Source organism: Lepidochelys olivacea, assembly GCF_965140295.1.
Source record: "Lepidochelys olivacea isolate rLepOli2 genome assembly, chromosome: 27".
Classification (NCBI taxonomy): Eukaryota; Metazoa; Chordata; order Testudines; family Cheloniidae; genus Lepidochelys; species Lepidochelys olivacea.
The window spans coordinates 14,295,775-14,315,527 of record NC_140437.1 but is presented as its reverse complement, the minus strand read 5'-3'; the positions used below and the strand labels follow the sequence as shown (position 1 = coordinate 14,315,527).

The window sequence follows — 19,753 nt, the reverse complement described above, 5'->3', positions numbered from 1 at the left end:
AATATTCTGATGAAATTAGGTTGTGATTTGGGAGTTTTGGCTATTTGAAAAGAGCGTTTGTAAAGTGCATATTTTGGGCATGATTTTTTAGCATTCTTTTAAAGACAAGTGAGGTCCCATATGAGTGGCTGATACGGCCGCATAGTGAACACACGCATTGGTTTGCACATTACATTGAGCTTTGTGCATAAAGTTCTCAGCATCTTGGAAAACTTTAGATCTCTTGCCTCATTAAGGCTTATTAGAGCCCTTCCTCGGTCCTTGTACTGAACAGGGCCACATGAGTATTTTCTTAGGCTGAAGTTTCCTTAGTGCTGTGAATAATAATGATTTCTGTACCACGAGCCAATGACATGATTTAGGAGTTCAGTGATACTGGCACCAGTAGTTTACCTCTAGGAACGTTTAAAGGATTACATTGTGTATAATACATGAGATTTATGGTTTTGGTTATAAAAAGCAATTGGCTAAAATAAGTTCGTATTCTTTAGAGTGGATGGATTGAAAAAGAAAATGGTGTCTTGTTCTCCATGCAGATGCTCTTTCTTTCCAAGAACTGGTAGTGTAAACTTCCTTCTTTAAAGGGAGCTAAATGTATTTTTCTGCTGAATGCTCAAAATAGCAAGGGTAAAGGGACAGTCGGCACAGAGGTCTAGTCTGTATGCTAAGTGCCTCTTACCCTTCCTGTTTGGAGGCATTTAGTAATTGTTTAATTTGTAAATATTTGCAGTTTGTCTTCAGCATATTTGTGTAACGTGGGGAGTGGCAGCATGCGTTTGCGGAATAGCAAATTGACCACATATGTCAAACATTTAACTAGAATAGAATTCAAGAAGTCCTCCTGGGAAAGAGTTCCAGCTTTTGCTGGTGATCTTACAGCATAAAGTAGATAACTTAGATGTAATTCATTTTGTGACTTTTATTTTTATTTTATTTTTTTCCCCCAGAAGGAAAAGTGTTTCTGTATAGCTATTGAGGATTGTTTTGTAACCTTTCTTTCTAGGCAGCAGAGCAAGGAAGGCCTCCAGAGCACACTAGCAAATTTTATGCTAAGGGAGCACTACAGTATCTGGTCCCAATTCTCACGCAGACACTAACTAAACAGGTGAGTTGGAGGTTCCTTACTATGTGCATTGTCTGGAGTTGTCTCTGTGCACCAAGAACCTTACGCTTATGGTACCAGCCTTAAGTTACACAAGCCACTGCTGGAATGCTGTCAGTCCAATTATGTAGGATAGAATGCCATTAGTTAAATAATGTGGCCCCTGGTCATTGAATCACTATTCTGTTTTCATAGATGATTCACTAATGAACTGGGACTGGAAGATCCTTTAGGCTCTTTATAGAGTTGTTGGTAAAGGCATGCTTGTTCTGAACACCTCATGTAGCAGTCCTTGGTCTATGATGAGACATCATGCACCACTCTGACTGAATGATGCATTCTTTGTGAAAGCTGAGACTTGAGGCTGCAGTGAAGCTGGTTCCAGCCACTTGAGGTGGTTTTATTATTGTACAACATTTCATTAAGGCAGGTTTCCCTTTCCGATTACTGAAAGCTTTTGATAGGTTATCATGAGTCTGCAGTATCATTTAGCATGAAGTGTTTGGTGTTTGTTTGTGGAATTAAAAACAGGACATCAAGGTTTTGTTTGCCTCATTTAGAACCCCATTTTTGGTTTTTTAAACCTTAAATTCTAAGCTCTGAGTACCACATTTTACCACACTTGTTTGTTTTTATGAGGACTTCTCAGGAGCTAATTTAGACTGTGGAACAAACCGAATCCAAACAAAACCTAATGAAATCACTTGCTGTACCAAATCTAGTTAACATATTAAATAACAGTTACAAAATTCATGTAGTATCAAGTTCCTTTGTTTGCTCTAGTGTGTCTCAAACTTCACAGGAAATAGCTGCAATTTTTAATGGCTGTTTGAGATTGCTTCCCTGTTCCATGTTTTATTGCTACTTGCCTGAATAAATGGTTCTTTAACAACCTTACAGCCTCCTGTGATTGAACTAATCAGGAAGCATAAGTCATCCTCAGATGTGCACCTTCAAAGGAGTTAGGTTAACAATGGCAGAGCCATCAGCTGGAAGGAGAAGCTACCTAACTGGTTCCATCCAAGCTAGAATGGGTTACTCTTCCAAAGGCTAAGCCTGGGGTTAAAGGAGACCTAAAATCTCAGACCCCGAAAAGGGTGTGGTGTGTGGTCTAGAAGAGGCTACTGAGGGTGTCAATTAACTGCATAGAGAGTCACTGCTTCTTCCTGACAGAGATGGAGCTAGCTGGAAAAAGAGAACTTACAAAGGAGTAGGTCAGTGGTTCTCAAACTGTTTGTTTCACGGGCCACTTGAAAATTGCTTAAGGTCTTGGCAGACCTCCTTAATGATCTTTCCAAATGTTGTTTGTACTGCTAGCAAGCTATTGTAAAGCGCTTTGGATAAAAGCATTATATAAAAAAAACTTAATTATTAACGTTTTTTTGCTCTACAAATAAAAGCACACCACTCTTATTTTAATATCCGTAGTCTTACCTTTCTAATGCAATGGATGTGTCCTCTCTCTTCTCTCCTTCCCCCCCCCCCCCGCAGCATCCCCCGAGCTGGGGCTGGGAAGGAGGGCCATCTCTCCCTCTCTCCCCCACTGCGGTAGCCCCCCGAGCTGGGGCTGGGAAGGAGGGCTGTCTCTCCCTGGCAGCTGCTGCCCTGGAGCTGGGGAAAGTTGCGTCTTTGGCTGCTGCAGCCCTCCAGGTCCCAAATTCTCTCCACCCCCTCTTCTCACCCTACTGCCCCCTCCCACCTACCTCCTATTCCCCCCGCAACGCCACCACCTCCCCTTACATGTGCATCTTCTCCAGGGTCTAGGCACCTAATTAGTGGAGCCACACCTGCACAGTTCCACTAATTAGGTGGGTGGCCCTTCATTCTCTCATGTGCGGCCACCCAGGTGTGCACCTTAGAGGGAACTATCCGTGGACCACCTGAATGGAGCTCACGGACTACTGGCGGTCCGCGGACCACAGTTTGAGAATCTATGGTATAGATAATACCCATGCCTGCAGACCTTTTATTGTGTTTACACTTTGATGTAAATTGTTTTATCTTCTGATGAAAGAATAACACTTTGATTTGAAGATGATGTTTGTTTGTGTGACTGCAAAATTATGCTCTCGTTGGGCTCCTGAAGGGAAACTCATACAGGAGCCAAAACAGAGTTAACACAGTTGGGAACCACAGGGCTCCACCCAGAGATCCATTCTGAGTGGTTGGACCATGTGGTTCCACCCAGAGTAAGGTGCCCGTCACCTAAAGAGGTGTACTCCTGAGAGAATAAAGGGGCTCTAGGGCGCAGTTTGCCCAGTAACTGACATTTACTTTTTTACGTTTGTAATGTGGACTGAATTCATGTCAAAACAGTCAGTACCTGTTCATATTCCTTGCCCTTGGATCCAGCAAGATCATTTTATCTGTAAGCGGTAGAAGCAAAGTCTGGCTGGTAACAGATATTTTTGCTAAGAGTGACCCAAGTGGTGTTCTCTTCCCAGGATGAAAATGATGATGACGACGACTGGAATCCCTGTAAAGCAGCTGGGGTTTGCCTCATGCTTCTGGCAACCTGCTGTGAAGATGACATTGTTCCTCATGTGCTGCCCTTCATTAAAGAACACATTAAAAACCCAGATTGGCGATACAGAGATGCAGCTGTCATGGCTTTTGGGTGTATTTTGGAAGGGCCAGAGCCCAACCAGCTCAAACCACTAGTTATTCAGGTCAGACCAAGTTTTTCTTGGGAGGTTGGCTTGCTTGGACAAAAATATTTGATTTAATGTAACTACTTTGAGCACTACCCAGGAAGGGAGGTCCGAGATCATGGTGGAGTGTAACCCGTTAGTTTTGCTCAGTTGCTGAACAATCTGCAAAGGAGATTTTTAAGACGACTAAATTTTAGCAGTATTGTAACATGCGGGTGTTTGCATGTGTTCGGCCAACTCTTGTGATCAGTTGGAGTAGCTATCTTTAGAGCAGGAACACCTTTGTTTGTGAGGCACATGGAAGGCACACTCAGCCCACACAGCTTTTGGTTAGCGCAGGCTTTTAACCCTGTGTGTGTTAACTCTCCCTGTGAGGCAGTACGTAGGATTTGAGAATTGAAATTTGTAGGGTTCAGTGCTCCTGGCCTTGTCACTACGGAATACTTTACTTCATGGGCCTTCTTTACATCAAAAGGTGGCTTCTTAGCTTGGGGGGGTCCCATTTATCGGTAGACCATGGAGTAACTACTCTTAAAAGACCATATGCCCAAACAAGTGCAGGCTCATTGGCATCATGCAAGTGAATTAGGTATGATTCTGACTTACTACTAACTGTGTGGTTCTGTTCCAGGCCATGCCCACTCTAATAGAACTAATGAAAGATCCTAGTGTGGTGGTTCGAGATACAACTGCCTGGACTGTGGGCAGGATCTGCGAGCTGCTCCCTGAAGCTGCCATCAATGACATTTACCTCGCTCCGCTGTTGCAGTGTCTCATTGAGGGCCTGAGTGCTGAGCCCAGAGTGGCTTCCAATGTGTGCTGGGTAAGGCAGGACTCCACTGTTATGTGACAGTATGGGCGGGGCTTCTACCAACAGGTGTGGGGTTGAAGGATTTACTGACCAATTCTTGTAAGCACACCTCCTATGTAAAATAGAGGCGTTCAGCAGCCTATGGGGTACTCACTTAAATGATGTGAAGAGATGACTGACTTGTTCATCCACCACAAGAAACCTTGTGTGAACGAGCCTCAAGTCTGTAGTGCCACCCTCTGGTGGGACAGGAAAAAAGGAAGGAAGCTGATGGGGAGAAAGCTAACTGGAAAGATGCTCAGGAAGGAATCCAGTGTGTGAAGTCTTCAGTTTGAAAATGCTGGGGCGACTACTCTTCCCTACAAAGACCTAAGTGGTTATGGTAACTGTATAAAAGAGAGGTCTTCAGATGACTCTGTTTTAATGCACTTTCTTTTGTATTGTCTAGCTTCCCTCCTCGGGCAGCGAAGGCTGCTCATTCATCTGACGGGGGAGACAGGATGTTTTCTCTCCATATTAGCTGAGCGTACTGTCTCTGCAACACTAACTCAAGGAACACGAGATACATCTCATTCCCTTGCCTATGGTCAAGTTGTGCTATGGCCAAACCACTGGGCTGGCTTGGCAAGTTCAACTTTACCTTCTTCCTAATGCATTTAATATTAGGCAGCCTATCTGAACAAACTTGTAGTGTCCTTGCAAGGAGGAGGCATGCCTTTTAACCAATCAACTACCTCTGCAACATTTTTGAGTCCTTTTGTTATGTTCCAGCAGAGATGTGTGAGGATTATGATGTTAAATCAAGCATTAGGAGCTGTGTAATTAACATTTTAATTTTCCTTAGTATATTTTCTCAACTGGTCCCAGGAACCTGTGGGGCCTCTGCTCAGCCAGGGGCTCTTCCTGATCCCATTGACCCTGGCAAGGACTCATGTTACTGGGGCTTTTTTCTTCTGAAGACGTGAACGAATGTAAATTTTGCAAATCAAAATGAAAATCATAAGGCTTTCACCTTTTCATCTGTTCAGTTCTTTTGTCCTTTAAGGCAGTTGCAGTCACTGCCTGGCCCTGCAGCTGGCAATGTTAGCATTCTCTCAGGCCTTGTCTAGACTAAGGTTTTAAAGTGAGATGATAGTACAAGTTAGCTAACAGGTGTCAATTCACGTGTTAAAAGCCTCATAGAGTCAGGACTGTGCGCCTTTAAAGAGTAGGCTATTAACACATCTTATATCCTAGTCTTGACAAGGCCTCAGGCTTCATTATTGGTTTGAAACGTCACTACGCTTGGGTAGCTGGCCATGGGGACGAAGTCATTAGTCCTGCACTTGGCCTTCTCTGTGGGTGACTTTGATGACTCCTAGTGTTGGTGCCTGGACTTCCTGCCCCTCGCTTGCTACTGGACTATAAACAACGACAAGTTTTCTTCCTGCTAGTCAGCTTGTTTCATATTGTGAGCTGAATTTTCATTCCGCTGACCGTTTCCTATTGTGTTCGGCGAATTAATTTGGCCACACATCACAGTCTCTCCTAGACCATTGATGCTGCCATGGGAATGACTGGGCAGGCTGACAGATTATTACTTTAAATGTGTCACTTGCCATCCCTTAAACTGGCGAGGCCATGTATGTGGCTGGGCTAGTTTGTTATGATAAACTCACTCCATTGTAGAGACTGTAACCTGTTCTGTATTTCAGGCCTTCTCTAGTCTGGCTGAAGCTGCCTATGAAGCTGCAGATGTGGCAGATGATCAAGAAGAGCCAGCAACCTACTGTTTATCCTCCTCGTTTGAGCTAATAGTTCAGAAACTTCTGGAGACCACAGACAGGTACTCTCAAACCAGCCGGCCTAATTGCTGCAGAAATGCCTTTTTTTATTCCCCTGTCCCACTCCTGTTGCCTCCTAAAGCTCTTATGTGAAGTGATGTGTTAAGGGTGTCAATTCATCATGGCCTAAAGTTTGTGTGACTTGGAGTATCCCAAGAGAAAAGTCATATTTACACATACAGGGATTTTTCCAGTTTTTGGTCTCATTCATCCTTATTGATATCTCTGGAGCATACTGTAAATGTAATTTTCTCCTCCAATGCTTTCCTTCAAGTTGTGGAATATCATGTAAAACTGTACACAGTCAGAAACATACAGAGGTCTGCACAATATTCAGCAAGCCATTTCAGATATCCTGTCTGTCCTGAGAGTCACTAAGTAGTCAAGACTGTAGCAAGACAGACTAGAACTGTGTGTGTGGTGTGCCTTTCATCTCTGTAGTTTGCATGTATGCAGCGTATCGTGGTGTAGTTTTTATTTTGATACTACAGTAGTACCTAGAGGCCCCACAGCAGATCACAACCATGTTATGCTAGACATGGTATACACACAGTAGCATCTGATGAAGTGAGCTGTAGCTCACGAAAGCTTATGCTCAGATAAATTAGTTAGTCTCTAAGGTGCCACAAGTCCTCCTTTTCTTTTTGCGAATACAGACTAACACGGCTGTTACTCTGAAACCACACAGTAGCATTGTCCCTGGCCCCAAACAGCTCGCAAAAATAGACAAGACCGCCATTTTGCAGATGGGGAGTAAGGCACAGAGTAAGTGACTTGCCAGAGGACAAATAGGGAGTCTGGCTGATCCAGTAATTGAACGTTGATCTTTTGAGTCCTTGCTCTAGTGCTTTAACTACAAGATCAGTCTTTGAGGTGGTACCTCGAGGACGAAGGCACATCAGGAGAGAGTGTTGGGAAGCTTTTTCTGAAAGTGCAGCCCCTGCTGTCTGTGGCTAAATAAAGGAGTTTCAGCATCTTTCATTAACACAGATTAATAAAACCAAACTATCAAAAATTTAGCCTAGATTCAAGCCTTGGTATGCAGTAATTAATAGTACAGATATGTTCAGCTTCTGCTGTAGCATTGAGGTTTAACTTTTACTAATTGGTCAAACAAGGTCTGTATTGAAGCCAGCATGGCCACTTAGAGCAAAAAAATAAACTCTTAAACTCTTTGCTTCCTGTTTAGGCCGGATGGACACCAGAATAACCTGCGGAGTGCTGCATATGAAGCTCTGATGGAAATAGTGAAAAACAGTGCCAAGGACTGTTACCCTGCTGTCCAGAAGACAACTTTGGTCATTATGGAGCGGCTGCAGCAAGTGCTGCAGATGGAGGTAGACAGAGGCCAAATTCGCTACCAGGGGCATAGGGCAAATGTAATACTCAGCGGCATAATCACTTGGCTGTATTCTGGCTTTAGTCTCTAGCCAATGAGTTCTGCTGTTGATTGTCTATATATATAGCAAGTGTCTTTTGAGAAGCTTGAAGTGGAACAAACAAATTTAAAGCTGAATTCCTTCTGGTCATAGCACTGCCATTGCTGTGACATCTTAGTGTCCATGGTACAACAGCAGAGATCTTTCTTCTAAGTATTAAAAGAACCTGTTTTTGTTCTCCTGCAGTCTCATATCCAGAGCACATCAGACAGAATCCAGTTCAATGATCTTCAGTCTCTACTATGTGCTACTCTACAGGTAAACCACTTTCCTACCAGTGCTGACATCCATGGAGAGGAAATAGGTAGAATCTTGTGACAAGCTCATGCATCCCAAAATGTGCACGCTTGCAGATGAAATTTTTAAAATGAAATCCCACTCCTTACACCCAAGTTAGTGTGAAAGGGGCAGAGAAGTTTAAACATATGAAAGGATGGAGCCATTCTTACAACTAAGTGCCTGGTTTAAAAACAGCAACAAAATACTCTTGTTTTTGTGGAACAGAACACATCTTACCAGCATGTTTAAAGTAAAATACCTTTTGCAGTTTCACACTGGCTGTCATGTTAGTGTAAGATTGAACAGTCACTCACTTTTGTCAACACTCATCAAAGAAATTAACAGCTTTACCTTGTTCACTGCTGCTTGTGGTTGGAGTTCAGACTCATTCAAATATGCACTAATTAAAATGCACTGAGTGTCCTTGAAATTAAACAACTTAGTAAAGAACACCTCACCTGTTTCGGGAGCATTAGCTCATTCCACTTGCTTACCTAGTCTTAAAGGCTACTGAAAACTGCCATCCTTATTCTAAGCCTCTCGGGAAATCCATCAGACAGTTTTTCTGCTATCACATGATCGTTTCCTGCTGCCTGTATTGCAAAAGGGCTGGAGCTACTGTGGGATCGTGCCTACTGTATGTTTTCCAGCATTGCTGTAACTTTTTTCTAATATGCAGTATTGCAATTAATACCTCTGTTTATTACTGGAAAATATTAGCATATTATAAGCTTTAATACAATTCTCCAAAATACTTTACAGTAGACATGGATTCAGCATGCTCCGTGCAGGATTCAGAAGCAGACCCTGCTCTCTTTTGTATGGTAACATTCCTAGAGGTGTGTTTGAACATCAAGTACACTGAAATAAAAGCAGTTATTGAACACCCATCTTTATTTGAAACTCACTTTTTTCCCCCGTTTTTGCTGTGTGCTCATTATGGGTTCATGACTTCTCCCATTTCCATTAACGTAAGAGTCTGAAATGATTTTAACACCCTCATGTTCAAAAGCAAGTAGCATCAGCTGGGGCTCTGTGAAATTTGGAGAGAATGAAAGAAAGTTTCAAATCACGGAAGCGAATAGTAAGATCCTTGACCCCATCAAACCCAGCAGAATCATAGATGTCTGATGTCTGGAATCTCTCTCATCTCAGTAGTATGAGATTAATTATCCCTTTTGAGTTGCCTCCAGTCATTTGCAAAACACTTAATAGCACTGATTAAAATTTTCAGTTTGGTTTTACTTTTCTAAGGTATACTGTCAACCTGAATCACATTTCTCTGAATTTCATACTTACTGTAGTTACAATACTTAACATGACTAAGTGAAAAATTAATGGAGAGCACTTCTTTCAGCTTTATTTGACTGAACTTTGTATGTAATCAGTTTCACTGTTTCTGGTGTGTAGGCAGTCATTTGTCTCCTGCTGAAAAGATAAGCGTGCAACATAAGAAATTACTTTAAAAATATTTGTACAAAGAATTTTAAGAAAAAGAGCAAGACCTACTATTGTAATGGTGAAACTCACTTTCTGAAGTGGGTCAATTTAAAAATTCAAGTTCAAAACATTCCTTGAAGTGTCATATGTGAAATATACTAGTTTAAATTTTTTGCCAAGCATGTGGAGGCAAGTGGTTAAAGGATCTTTGTGTCCTTCACTTGGTGAATATTGGGGCTTCTTGTTTGTTAAATAGCGAACTGCCAAAACTAAATTTCTGAGGTCAAGTTAAAGATGGTGATGGGGAGAACTTTGCAGTGAAAAGAGAGCATATATAATAGTTTGGGGGGGGGGTCTTTGAGGAACCTGGTAGGAACAATATTTAGGAATGTTGTAGGAAACCCTGTTCTATAGCACTGATGGTAAAATGTGTCCAGCCTGTTAATACTATGGTGTACATGAAGCACGCAGAGCAACTGGAATTCCCTATCTCTTCATGGGGCTACCAGCAAAGTTCAATTACATTCCACAATCGGAAATAAAATTGCTGAGAGATTGTTACAGTGGGAAATAGGCAGTGTTAAAAAGGGATTGCTTAAGTCTAGCCAAACATAATTCCAGTCGTAAATTAAATGCCCAGAGAACAGCCTCTCTAGCAGGAAAGATAAACTCTGCTTGTTCTGTAGCTGGAAAAATCAAGGAAAGATAAAATGAGAACAGCGTTCTGTTCTTGTACTGACAAAGCATTTTTTGCAGCAATGGTGTTCAGAGCAATGGAAGATCTTTTTTTAAAAGCATAGTATGGCTTTGATAAAACTGTAGTGTTCTGAGCTAGTGTGGAAAATTCAAAGGAAGAATTTACCCTAGTGTATATGGGAGTATTACAGTCTCTTCCTTTTCTCCCCCCCCCTTCCCCCATACCTAGAATGTTCTCCGGAAAGTGCAGCACCAGGATGCTTTGCAGATCTCTGATGTGGTTATGGCATCTCTGTTGAGAATGTTCCAGAGCACGGCTGGATCAGGGGGAGTGCAAGAGGATGCCCTCATGGCAGTCAGCACCCTGGTGGAAGGTCAGTAGTGGAGACTGGAAAAAAAGTCTCTTGCTTTATGCAATGCACAAACCGCTCTGAGTGAGTAAATCAGACTTGCAGGTTTGCAATTGGCACTATGTCTGTCCCTGCCAGCTGCTTCTGTTGATGAAGGCTTAACGTATAACATCCTTTGCTAAATAGTTGCGTTTACGCAGATGCAAATTTGACTGCATAGCTATTCCAGAATAATGCCTTCAGATCTGTGAAGATTTGAGGCTAGCCGGTCAAACAAATCAGATGACAGCTTGATTCTCCTTGACTGTATTTCTTGTATGTGTGGTGTTTTTTCTGTAGATAACGTGGGTACTGTGTGTGTTGAATAGGCAGTATATAGGACTTTCTCTTTATTTTTGTACAGTGCTTAGCACAATGGGCTGCTGGTCTCTAGATGCTATTGCAATGAAAATTAATATTCTGATTTACGTTTGCTGTTATCTGTTACCATTGATTTGTGTAGTTATGTCAGTGGTTGATGTGTTTTTTGTGTCTTTAAAAACCACACAGTGCAGAGACTGAAATTTATTTTTCGTTGCAAATTCTGATTCTTACTAAAGTTGAGGTTGTGGCATACCAGACAGTTTTAGAGCTTCATTGTGATTCCTCTTTAGAATGCTGTTGCTATGGCATGATATTGAGCTCTAGGAATGCATTGTGTTTTCAAACACTGTATGTTTGGATGTGAAAGTTGGGTGCTGTTAGAAATCCATAAATGATTTCACTGTTGGAAAAACTGTTAATCTCCTTTAAAGACCGTGCTTGATTGGGAAATGGTTCTAGAGAAACAGGAGCCTGTAAAGGGACTTATTTGAATCTTCCTTCATGTTTCTGAGGCCATTAGTGTGGCTAGCTCATTGAGGGGCTGCTCTCCTGGGGACTGGGCCTGGTTTTAGTGCAGAGGACACATGTCTAATTGCTCTCAGAATATATGAGAGTCTGAAAAAGCAGAGAAGTTAATTCTGGCTTCCTGGAGTACCTGCTTTCTTAGAACAGGTTTGTGACTTTGCCCGGCCGGCACCTCCTTCTGGGGGGGTGTTATTTGTGACTACACTTGAAGTGATCAGTATCCTTTGAGTGGAATCAATTAAATTGATTGGCCAGGTCTGCAAGTGAGGAAGCAGAATGGCTGATTGCTGGGAGTTGGTTGTGACCCTGGCTAATGGGCTGACTTGTGAATAAATGTTATGACACCCTTTTTGGGCAAAGCCATTCTTGTTGCCAGAGGTTAATAGTAACTTGTGGGTTAATTTGTAATAAGGCGCTGGGGGAAAGCAGATATGTAATATAAAAGGAAGCCTTTTCTTTCACCAAATAGTTAAATGTTCTTCAAATACAAGCGTCCCAAATATTCATCTACGCTTGGGCCCCACAGTTCTTCCACAGCTAAAATAGAAGCTGGACAACTGTTCCAACAGGAGGATTTTACTATTGTCTCATTCGTGCTGTCCCCCACCCCCAAAGTAGGACTTCTCCAACGGGTGTAGTGTGGCCTGGCGCTGCCCCGTGCACCCCCACGCTACTGAATGCTGCGTGGAGAACCCCACACAGGCGCAGCCGTATTTTTTGCCATGATCCCACTTTCACTGTCCTTTTGCAGCCACAAAAAAACCAGGTATGTGAGGTCTGGGTAATTCAAGGCTGAAAACCACTGCTCTAAAGGGTGCTGTGTATATATTGTGGGAAACTCTGTAGCCACTTCTGAGCACAGGAAGGATCTGTTCCTTATCTTCAGTGGCCTGCATCTCCTACAAGTCTCTTGAAGTCCATTTTATTACAGAAGGCTGTTTTCCGCTGGTGCTCAATTCTTCGTGTAAAATTTAGTGGAGAATCAATTTGTCATGCTTCTGTTGAATGTGCATGCTCTTCCTGAGAGCTGGAACGGGCTGGGTTTCCTTGTTTTAGACATCAGGCAAACATGTAGACTATCCTGTGGGGATTAGACCTAATCAGAGTGTTTTCTGTGCAGTCTTGGGTGGAGAATTTCTGAAGTATATGGATGCCTTCAAACCCTTCCTGGGCATTGGACTGAAGAACTATGCAGAGTACCAGGTAGGACCTGAACCTGGAAGCCCCAAGTTCAGAACGTTTGCATCTGTTGGTAGTTAGGGATTTACAGAGTTCTTTGGGATTGCATCCCCTGAGGCCTATCGGCTTCTGGTGAGGAAGCCAGCAGGTGAGCACTGTAGGAACTCAGTCATTACTGGCTGCACTTGTAAATGAATTTATAGACTCTCCTCTATTTAAAATGGTCCACAGCAGGCCGTCATCAGCTTGACATCTGAGGTTCTGCATTGACTGCATATTCAGTGGCATTGATCAGGAGAGAAGTTGCTACTAGGAATGAATTTCTAATAGACCATGCATGCCATGGTATTTACTCTGGTGCTGATCCTTAGAACGCCTGGCTGCTGAACATTTTCAGCACGTCTTTAAAACAAGTATCTGTCACTCGTTGGTATCTGGAACTCTCACCCCCGATCGGGTAAACTTATTCAGCTCTCTTCTTTGACTTACCATTTCAACGGTTAACAAAGCTCTGACTTCTATGGGCAATTGCAGATGAGGGTCACTATTCAGTGATGATTTTATTTCCTGCCTGTCGCAGTGCCGTAATTTAGTGTTTAATAGGCTACCGCTGTAAGGACAGGCAGTATGGGGAATACCAACTTATATTGGGTTGGTGCATAACTTACTGTTCCCTTTGTAGGTTTGTCTGGCTGCAGTAGGCCTAGTTGGAGATTTATGTAGAGCCCTGCAGTCCAACATCTTGCCTTTCTGTGACGAGGTTATGCAGCTGCTCTTGGAGAACTTGGGGGTAAGTGCTTACCTACTTTCAGCCAGTTAAGCAAACGAGCTATTAGTGGTGATAAAGGGAAGTGAGAGGCAGAGACGGTATTGGGAGAAGTTAGAGATGTTTGAAAAAGTTATATCGGGAGACATAAGCAATATATAGCTAGCTAACGTGGTAATTTGTAGAGAACTCAGGTGTCCTCTGTGGGAGGAGGGGATGTAAGTTGCCGGTCATTCATCTTCATTTCCAATCTCTCTCTCTCTCAGAATGAGAATGTCCATAGGTCCGTGAAGCCTCAGATTCTCTCTGTGTTTGGCGATATTGCCCTGGCCATCGGAGGAGAGTTTAAAAAATATCTAGAGGTTGTATTGAATACTCTCCAGCAGGCCTCACAAGCCCAGGTCGATAAGGTAAACTAGCAGCTAACTTGGCAGTTCCTTCTCATCCAACGTGAAATAAGTCTGTCTTAGTTGCTTGCCAAAGGTCATTGTACAGACATGTTCTTTGTTTTCTATCTAGTCTGACTATGACATGGTGGACTACCTGAATGAGCTGAGGGAGGGCTGTCTGGAAGCTTACACTGGCATCATTCAGGGACTGAAAGGAGACCAAGAAAATGTGCATCGTGAGTATTTTGTCCTGTGGCAGCGTCTTTAGGGAAGGGGAGACCTTTTTTAAAGATATGCTGTAACTTAAGCCTGCTACACTAAACCAGTCATTTCCTTTCAGCGGATGTGATGCTTGTGCAGCCCAGAGTAGAATTTATTCTGTCTTTCATCGACCACATTGCTGGAGATGAGGATCACACAGATGGAGTAGTAGCTTGTGCTGCTGGGCTGATAGGGTAAGCATTCCAGACTCTCTTTGGATAGAGGATAAGTGACCGTGCACTCTCCAGGTAGATTATTGTTAGTACAGTAAACAAAATACATTACAAGAAGAGCTTTTTTTAAGATTATCTGCCTGAATTGGAAATGGTTCTTGAGAGACCAGAGCCTGTAAAGGGACTTATTTGAGTCTTCCTTCATGTATCTGAAGTGCTAACCACAGAATCTTCAGTTTAGGAGTTTTGTAACTCATTGTTGGGTTCTAAACCAGGAACAGGAGTGAAATTGGAGGACTGTGCAGCATGGTGGTTCCTCACCACAAGCTGAGTACCAGCCCTGGTGGGTGGCCCATTTGCTCCCTGTCAGTCATTGCCATGAAGGGGCAAATTGCATATGCATTAAAAGGTGTCAGGGACAATGATCTTAAAGGAAGGCTTCCTACAATGAAATTTTCAGCTTGTGAATTGACAGTGAAGGGCCCAGTTCAACTGTCATTGAAGTCAATGGGAGTCTTTTCTCTTGACTTCAGTGGGAGTTGGATGAAACTTTCAGGGAGGACATCCTTTGGACAGGAGACATGGATGTTTCCAGCAAATAGCCGTTTAGGAGGCTGTTTGGCTCTCATGTTGCTGACCATCTGCAACATTTAAAAGGGGACATTAGCCGTGAGTCCGTCTTTTCTTGTTGCGAGCAAAAGCTGATCTCACTGGCATGTTTCTGGTTGTGGCATTCAGCAAGCATTAAAGCCCATTCTCTCCTCTTTGTTTCCCACAGGGATTTGTGTACAGCATTTGGAAAGGATGTACTGAAATTAGTAGAAGCTAGGCCCATGATACATGAACTTCTAACTGAAGGAAGAAGATCCAAGACAAACAAAACAAAAACCCTTGCTACCTGGGCAACTAAAGAACTGAGAAAACTGAAGAATCAAGCTTGGTAAGGAGCCTTCTCCCTTTCCTTCATATTGCAAAATGACCACACAGGTTAAACTTCTAAGCTCAGGCCCATTGGAGGAGACACTTCACAGAAGCCTCTTGCTGATAAAAAGGCTTTTCCTTGTTTAGTCCTCCATAAACTATCCATTTAAAGCTATAAAGCCCAGATAGCCACTGCTTGCTTCTGGAGAAAAGAACAGATGCTTGACAGTAACAAGTCTAGAATAAGGTCCTCTCCACACTGGAGTCAGAACTATGCTGCTATAGCTAATAAGGAGTTTTAGTAGGTTTCTCTGGGTCACAGGGGCATGGATTTTTCTGGGGGTTTCGTGGTTTATTAGTTGTAGCTAGTAAAATTTTGACCCCCAGTATGAGTAAGGGCTTTTAAAAGGAACAGAAGAGCGGGGAACAGGTTTCCTGTGCACTGGGGGACATTGTGATTCCTGAACTTGGAATTCACGGAAAGAGGGCCACTTCTGGTTTTGCAAAGTTGCTTTTTCCTCGCCTCCTGTAAGTGGCCTCACGTTGGCTCCAAAGAGGGCCTTTTTTTTTTTTAATTTCTACAACTGTCCCTCTCTGATTGCAGATCTGTTACCATTGGGATGACACCCGAGACCCCCACTGGAAATCTCCAATCTTTTGAAAAAACCCGGAAGTGAGGAGTGTGCACGGATGCTGAATGTTTGGGAATGAGAGGATGAGTGAGTGAGGCTTGAAACACACCACATTGAAAATCCCGCCACAGCAACAACAGCAGCAGCGCTGTTAGTGAGCTGAGCACTGACTTGCGTAGAAAACCTGACATCGGCCGTCTTCAGGAAGAGGGAATGACTGGTTTCTATCAAAAATAAGCAGTCTCTTCTTCCGACAGAGACTAGAACTAGCTTTTCTGTCTTTTGGCCAGTGCGAAGCGGAATGACTAGTTTGGGAGAGAGGAAACTAGGTTCAACTGTGGTGCTCTTTGTTTGAGGTCTGGCTTTTGCTGCTGAAGAGAGATGGAGTCTGGGTCTCTGGCCCGCCTTCTGTAACCTTTGCCACACAATGCTGTCAGTGCATGGGATAAAAGGAGGGGTGAAGGATTTTCAGTCTAAGAGTGAGTGTGTGTGAATGAGGCGGTATCCACATTCTCAACTTCAAGTCATTGCAGTTTATCTTTTCCCAAAAAAGGGTTAGCAGTTGCATTTCATAAACTAACCGAAGTTCAGTCTACTGATGCAGCATAAGAGGTGTAAAAAGAAAAGAGGAAAAAAAGGAAAGTCGCTCTTTAGGGCTTTTTATTTTAGGGAAACACTGACGAATGTTCAGAGCTCCCGTTCTGAGTGACGCTTTTCATGATCTTGTTTCATCAAAGCGCCTTTCCTTCCTTAATATTGTTCAACTGTGAATGTAGAAATGGGGGAGGGGGGAAAAAACTCTTGCGTTAGAGGGAATAGAAACAAACTGTCAAACAAGATTTCAGACTTAAACAAAACAAAACAAAAAAACCCATAAATGTAAGTGCTCCGAATTGGCAATGAGAACGCAAAGGGAAAGATCTCTCCTGACTTGTACTGTAGCAGCCCGAACACCCACTAAATTGTGCCAAAGAGTTTAAAAACAATAAAGTAAACTTCAGGTAATATTTTGGATTGCAAAATGAGGATAAATTCAATGTTCAAACAAAATCTGATAAAATGCCATTTGGAAACTGCTTGGCCTTTTGTGCTCTTTTATTTGATCGAATTTAATGTGGTATTGGTCTCTTGCTGCACTTCAAAACAAAAAAGGAAAAAAAAGAGAAATTTATATAAATATATATATACTGGCTTGAGCTTACACAAGACGGCACTTGTAAAAGGTTCTATTTTTCCACTGCAGTTGAAGATTAATAAAATGGTGTCAAACATTCCCCAGTACTTTTCTTTTTGTATTCTTGGTCTTTCCAATTAAAAGGGGAACCCATTAGCTTGTTTTTAACAGTGTACCAAAAGTCTGATGGGCAACCTTGGGACAGACTGGCTGTTTGCCACTCCCTTAAGCATACAGCTTTGTTTTATTCCCTAACATGAAGGATGTGAAGGATCAAAATCTCTTGTCTCTTTTTAAATCAGTTTTTTTGTTCTTTGAGGCATAGTCCCTCAATTATTCTGGATTTTATCAGCAATAAGACATGAAAAATCGAGAAGGTGTAGGGTTTGAAACAGTTTTTAATTTCATCTTTATTATGCAGTTATTGATATTACCAGCATTTCTGAATTTGCAGCTTAACTTGGGCATTTTTAAAGCTGTTTGCCTGTGGGAGGGAGAAGGGAAAACCTTCATCTAGTATTTTGCAAGAAGCAGGTACAAATCTGTTTTATCCCCTTCCTTCTTTCCGCAACTGATCCTGGAATCCATGATGATGGAATCCACTTCTGTTGCCCATCTGCACTGCAGCATCCACAATAGCTCTTGTACAGGGTATCGGATATGTGCCTTTCAGTGCCGGGTTCAGAATGCAGTCAAAGTGCCGACCTTTGAACCAGTGTACAAAAAAAAAAAAAAAATCCCAGGTGTTTAGAGGAGAGGACAGCTCTGTTTGTGAATTGGGAGAGTTGACCACCTCCTAAACATTGGTTAGGGAGAGACCTGGGTCACATTTCTATTAATGCCTTTTCTTTTCGTTTTGTTTCTTGACGTGGGTTGGGGTTTCCTAAAAAAGCCATTCCTGAAGTTGGGGAGGGGGACGTGGAGGGGAGAAATCTGGTCATTCCTCAGTGCTACCTGTTTCTGTCCTGTGTGGCTGTTCAGCTGTAGACAGCAGGAGAATAAAGTACGCTGAGACAGTAGTAGAAACAAATCTTGTGTCTGTCATGTTTTTGTTCCAGGGAAAGCAGTTCTTGAAACGGTTCAAGCTAATCCTTAACAACTTTCACACAAGCAACACCATCCCACAGTGTGGTAGTGAGGAAAAACTGTCTGTCACCTCCAGTGTTGGTGCCAGGCCTGCAACTGTTATCCTTTAATCCTGTAACCGCTGTGGTTTGGAGAGAGGGACAAATATATAAATGTTTTTTAAAAAAAAAAAAATCTTAAAAGCCAGTTTCACTGCCTGGCAGACTTACTTAATGGGTTAAATCCTTGATTTTTAAATGTGCGATTTCAGCACCCGGATCAAAATGTGCTTGTTTCAGCAAAGCATTTTGGTAGCTCACAGCCTGGGCTTTGCGCCACCAGCTTTGCCCTGCCACATGAGGGAAAGGTTAATGTGTGATTGGGGAAGGGATACAGAGGGCCGGAAATATTGCTGTGCTGGAAGTGGCTTAAGAAGCTTTTGGTCTCAAGTAGCAGTTCAGTTCATATTGTGCTGTAGCATTTCTGTATGTTCCTTACGCTTTTCTTTTCCTGGTCAAATGTCTTGCCAAAGGCAGCTAATGGCACTGCCCTTGCAGTTGAACGGAGGGGAAAAAGTTAATGTAACCTTTCAAAGTGCCCACTTAATGCAGTCCTAGTCCTAATGCGGTCCAGTTCAGAACCAAGCAACCTTAACTGTCTCAATTCTGTCAAATTGTCAGCCAGACCTAATGAGGTTGGTGCTTATTTGGCTTCTGAGAGTACGTTTTTTATATATCTTTAATCTGTATTGACACTTACATACTGTTACTGTGTCACCTATGAATTGGCAGTGTGACCTGTTGACGATGACTGATCGGACAGGGTCCCTCTTACTAACAAATTGGTACCACTGATTTTATTTACCTTCTAAATAAAAGCTGCTTTATTTTGGTTTTCATTATTTTTGCTGCTTCATTTTATATAGCTACCGCATCTCTTGCCAGAAACCCTCCTCCTCTACTTTGCTCAGTGAGACTGTGTGGGTGTACTCTCTGATTGCATGAATGACACTCTCTCTCGTCTAGTTTCCTGTTTGGGGGAGCTGGAGGTGACTGATGTCTCATCCGCCCATATGTGCTATTCTGACATGCATCATCACTGAGCAAGGAATAGCAGCACTGTACAAAACTTTTCATGGAAGAAGTCTGGTTTCTTCGATCAGGGTTGGCTGTCTGTTTTGGTTTTTTGATCTCCAGCGCTGCCTCTCTTCTGTATGTGCATTTGCTGTGTAGCCTCCTAAGTGATGGTTAGTTATTTGCCTGCCTCCTTCCTCCCCCCCGCCTCCCCCGGCCATAATGCATAACTTGAGCAGCGGGGGTAGAACCACAAAGCACAGGTGAGAGGCTTATCAACCTGTTTGTAAAGGAGGACTGAGCTTGCTGGGATCCCACTTACTGCCAATTAAAACCTGGGCTTATGAGTGTAACACCCACTGCTCACTTTGACAAAACTAGTCTCTGCACATACATATGATCTTGTGTTTAGATAGCTGGATGAACGAGGTGGCTTTGGCAGTCCCTGAGAATCTCATTTCCCCGTTTGGGATGTGGCCATTTCTGACGGCATGGCAAGCCTATGACATCTTAGGCAAGTATTGATGTCTAGCTGTAGCAAAGGAGGCGGTGCAGGGAGGTAGAATGCAATGAGTCAACAGGGTCTTGCCATTACCCTCTGATTACCCTCTTAGGTGAAGTCCCCAGGCATCCACTGAGTG

The 19,753-nt window shown here is 42.8% G+C and overlaps 1 protein-coding gene across 2 annotated transcripts in view; it reads left to right on the top strand.

Annotated features, from left to right (window-relative positions):
• The window catches only part of KPNB1 (karyopherin subunit beta 1), a gene marked incomplete at its 3' end in the record, with an annotated part of 35,051 nt that extends 16,111 nt beyond the window's left edge, over positions 1-18,940 (top strand). The window contains exons 9-22 of one of the 2 annotated variants that reach the window (XM_084616063.1): positions 1,004-1,105; positions 3,547-3,771; positions 4,385-4,576; positions 6,259-6,389; positions 7,577-7,724; positions 8,013-8,084; positions 10,471-10,615; positions 12,600-12,682; positions 13,341-13,448; positions 13,691-13,834; positions 13,944-14,049; positions 14,154-14,268; positions 15,026-15,187; positions 15,773-18,940. In XM_084616063.1, the coding sequence (XP_084472189.1) occupies positions 1,004-1,105; positions 3,547-3,771; positions 4,385-4,576; positions 6,259-6,389; positions 7,577-7,724; positions 8,013-8,084; positions 10,471-10,615; positions 12,600-12,682; positions 13,341-13,448; positions 13,691-13,834; positions 13,944-14,049; positions 14,154-14,268; positions 15,026-15,187; position 15,773 (1,734 nt within the window). Of the gene's footprint in view, positions 1-1,003; positions 1,106-3,546; positions 3,772-4,384; positions 4,577-6,258; positions 6,390-7,576; positions 7,725-8,012; positions 8,085-10,470; positions 10,616-12,599; positions 12,683-13,340; positions 13,449-13,690; positions 13,835-13,943; positions 14,050-14,153; positions 14,269-15,025; positions 15,192-15,772 lie in introns of those variants that run through there. The other variant, XM_084616062.1, reaches the window with a different exon arrangement.
• Between the last annotated feature and the right edge of the window lie 813 nt (positions 18,941-19,753).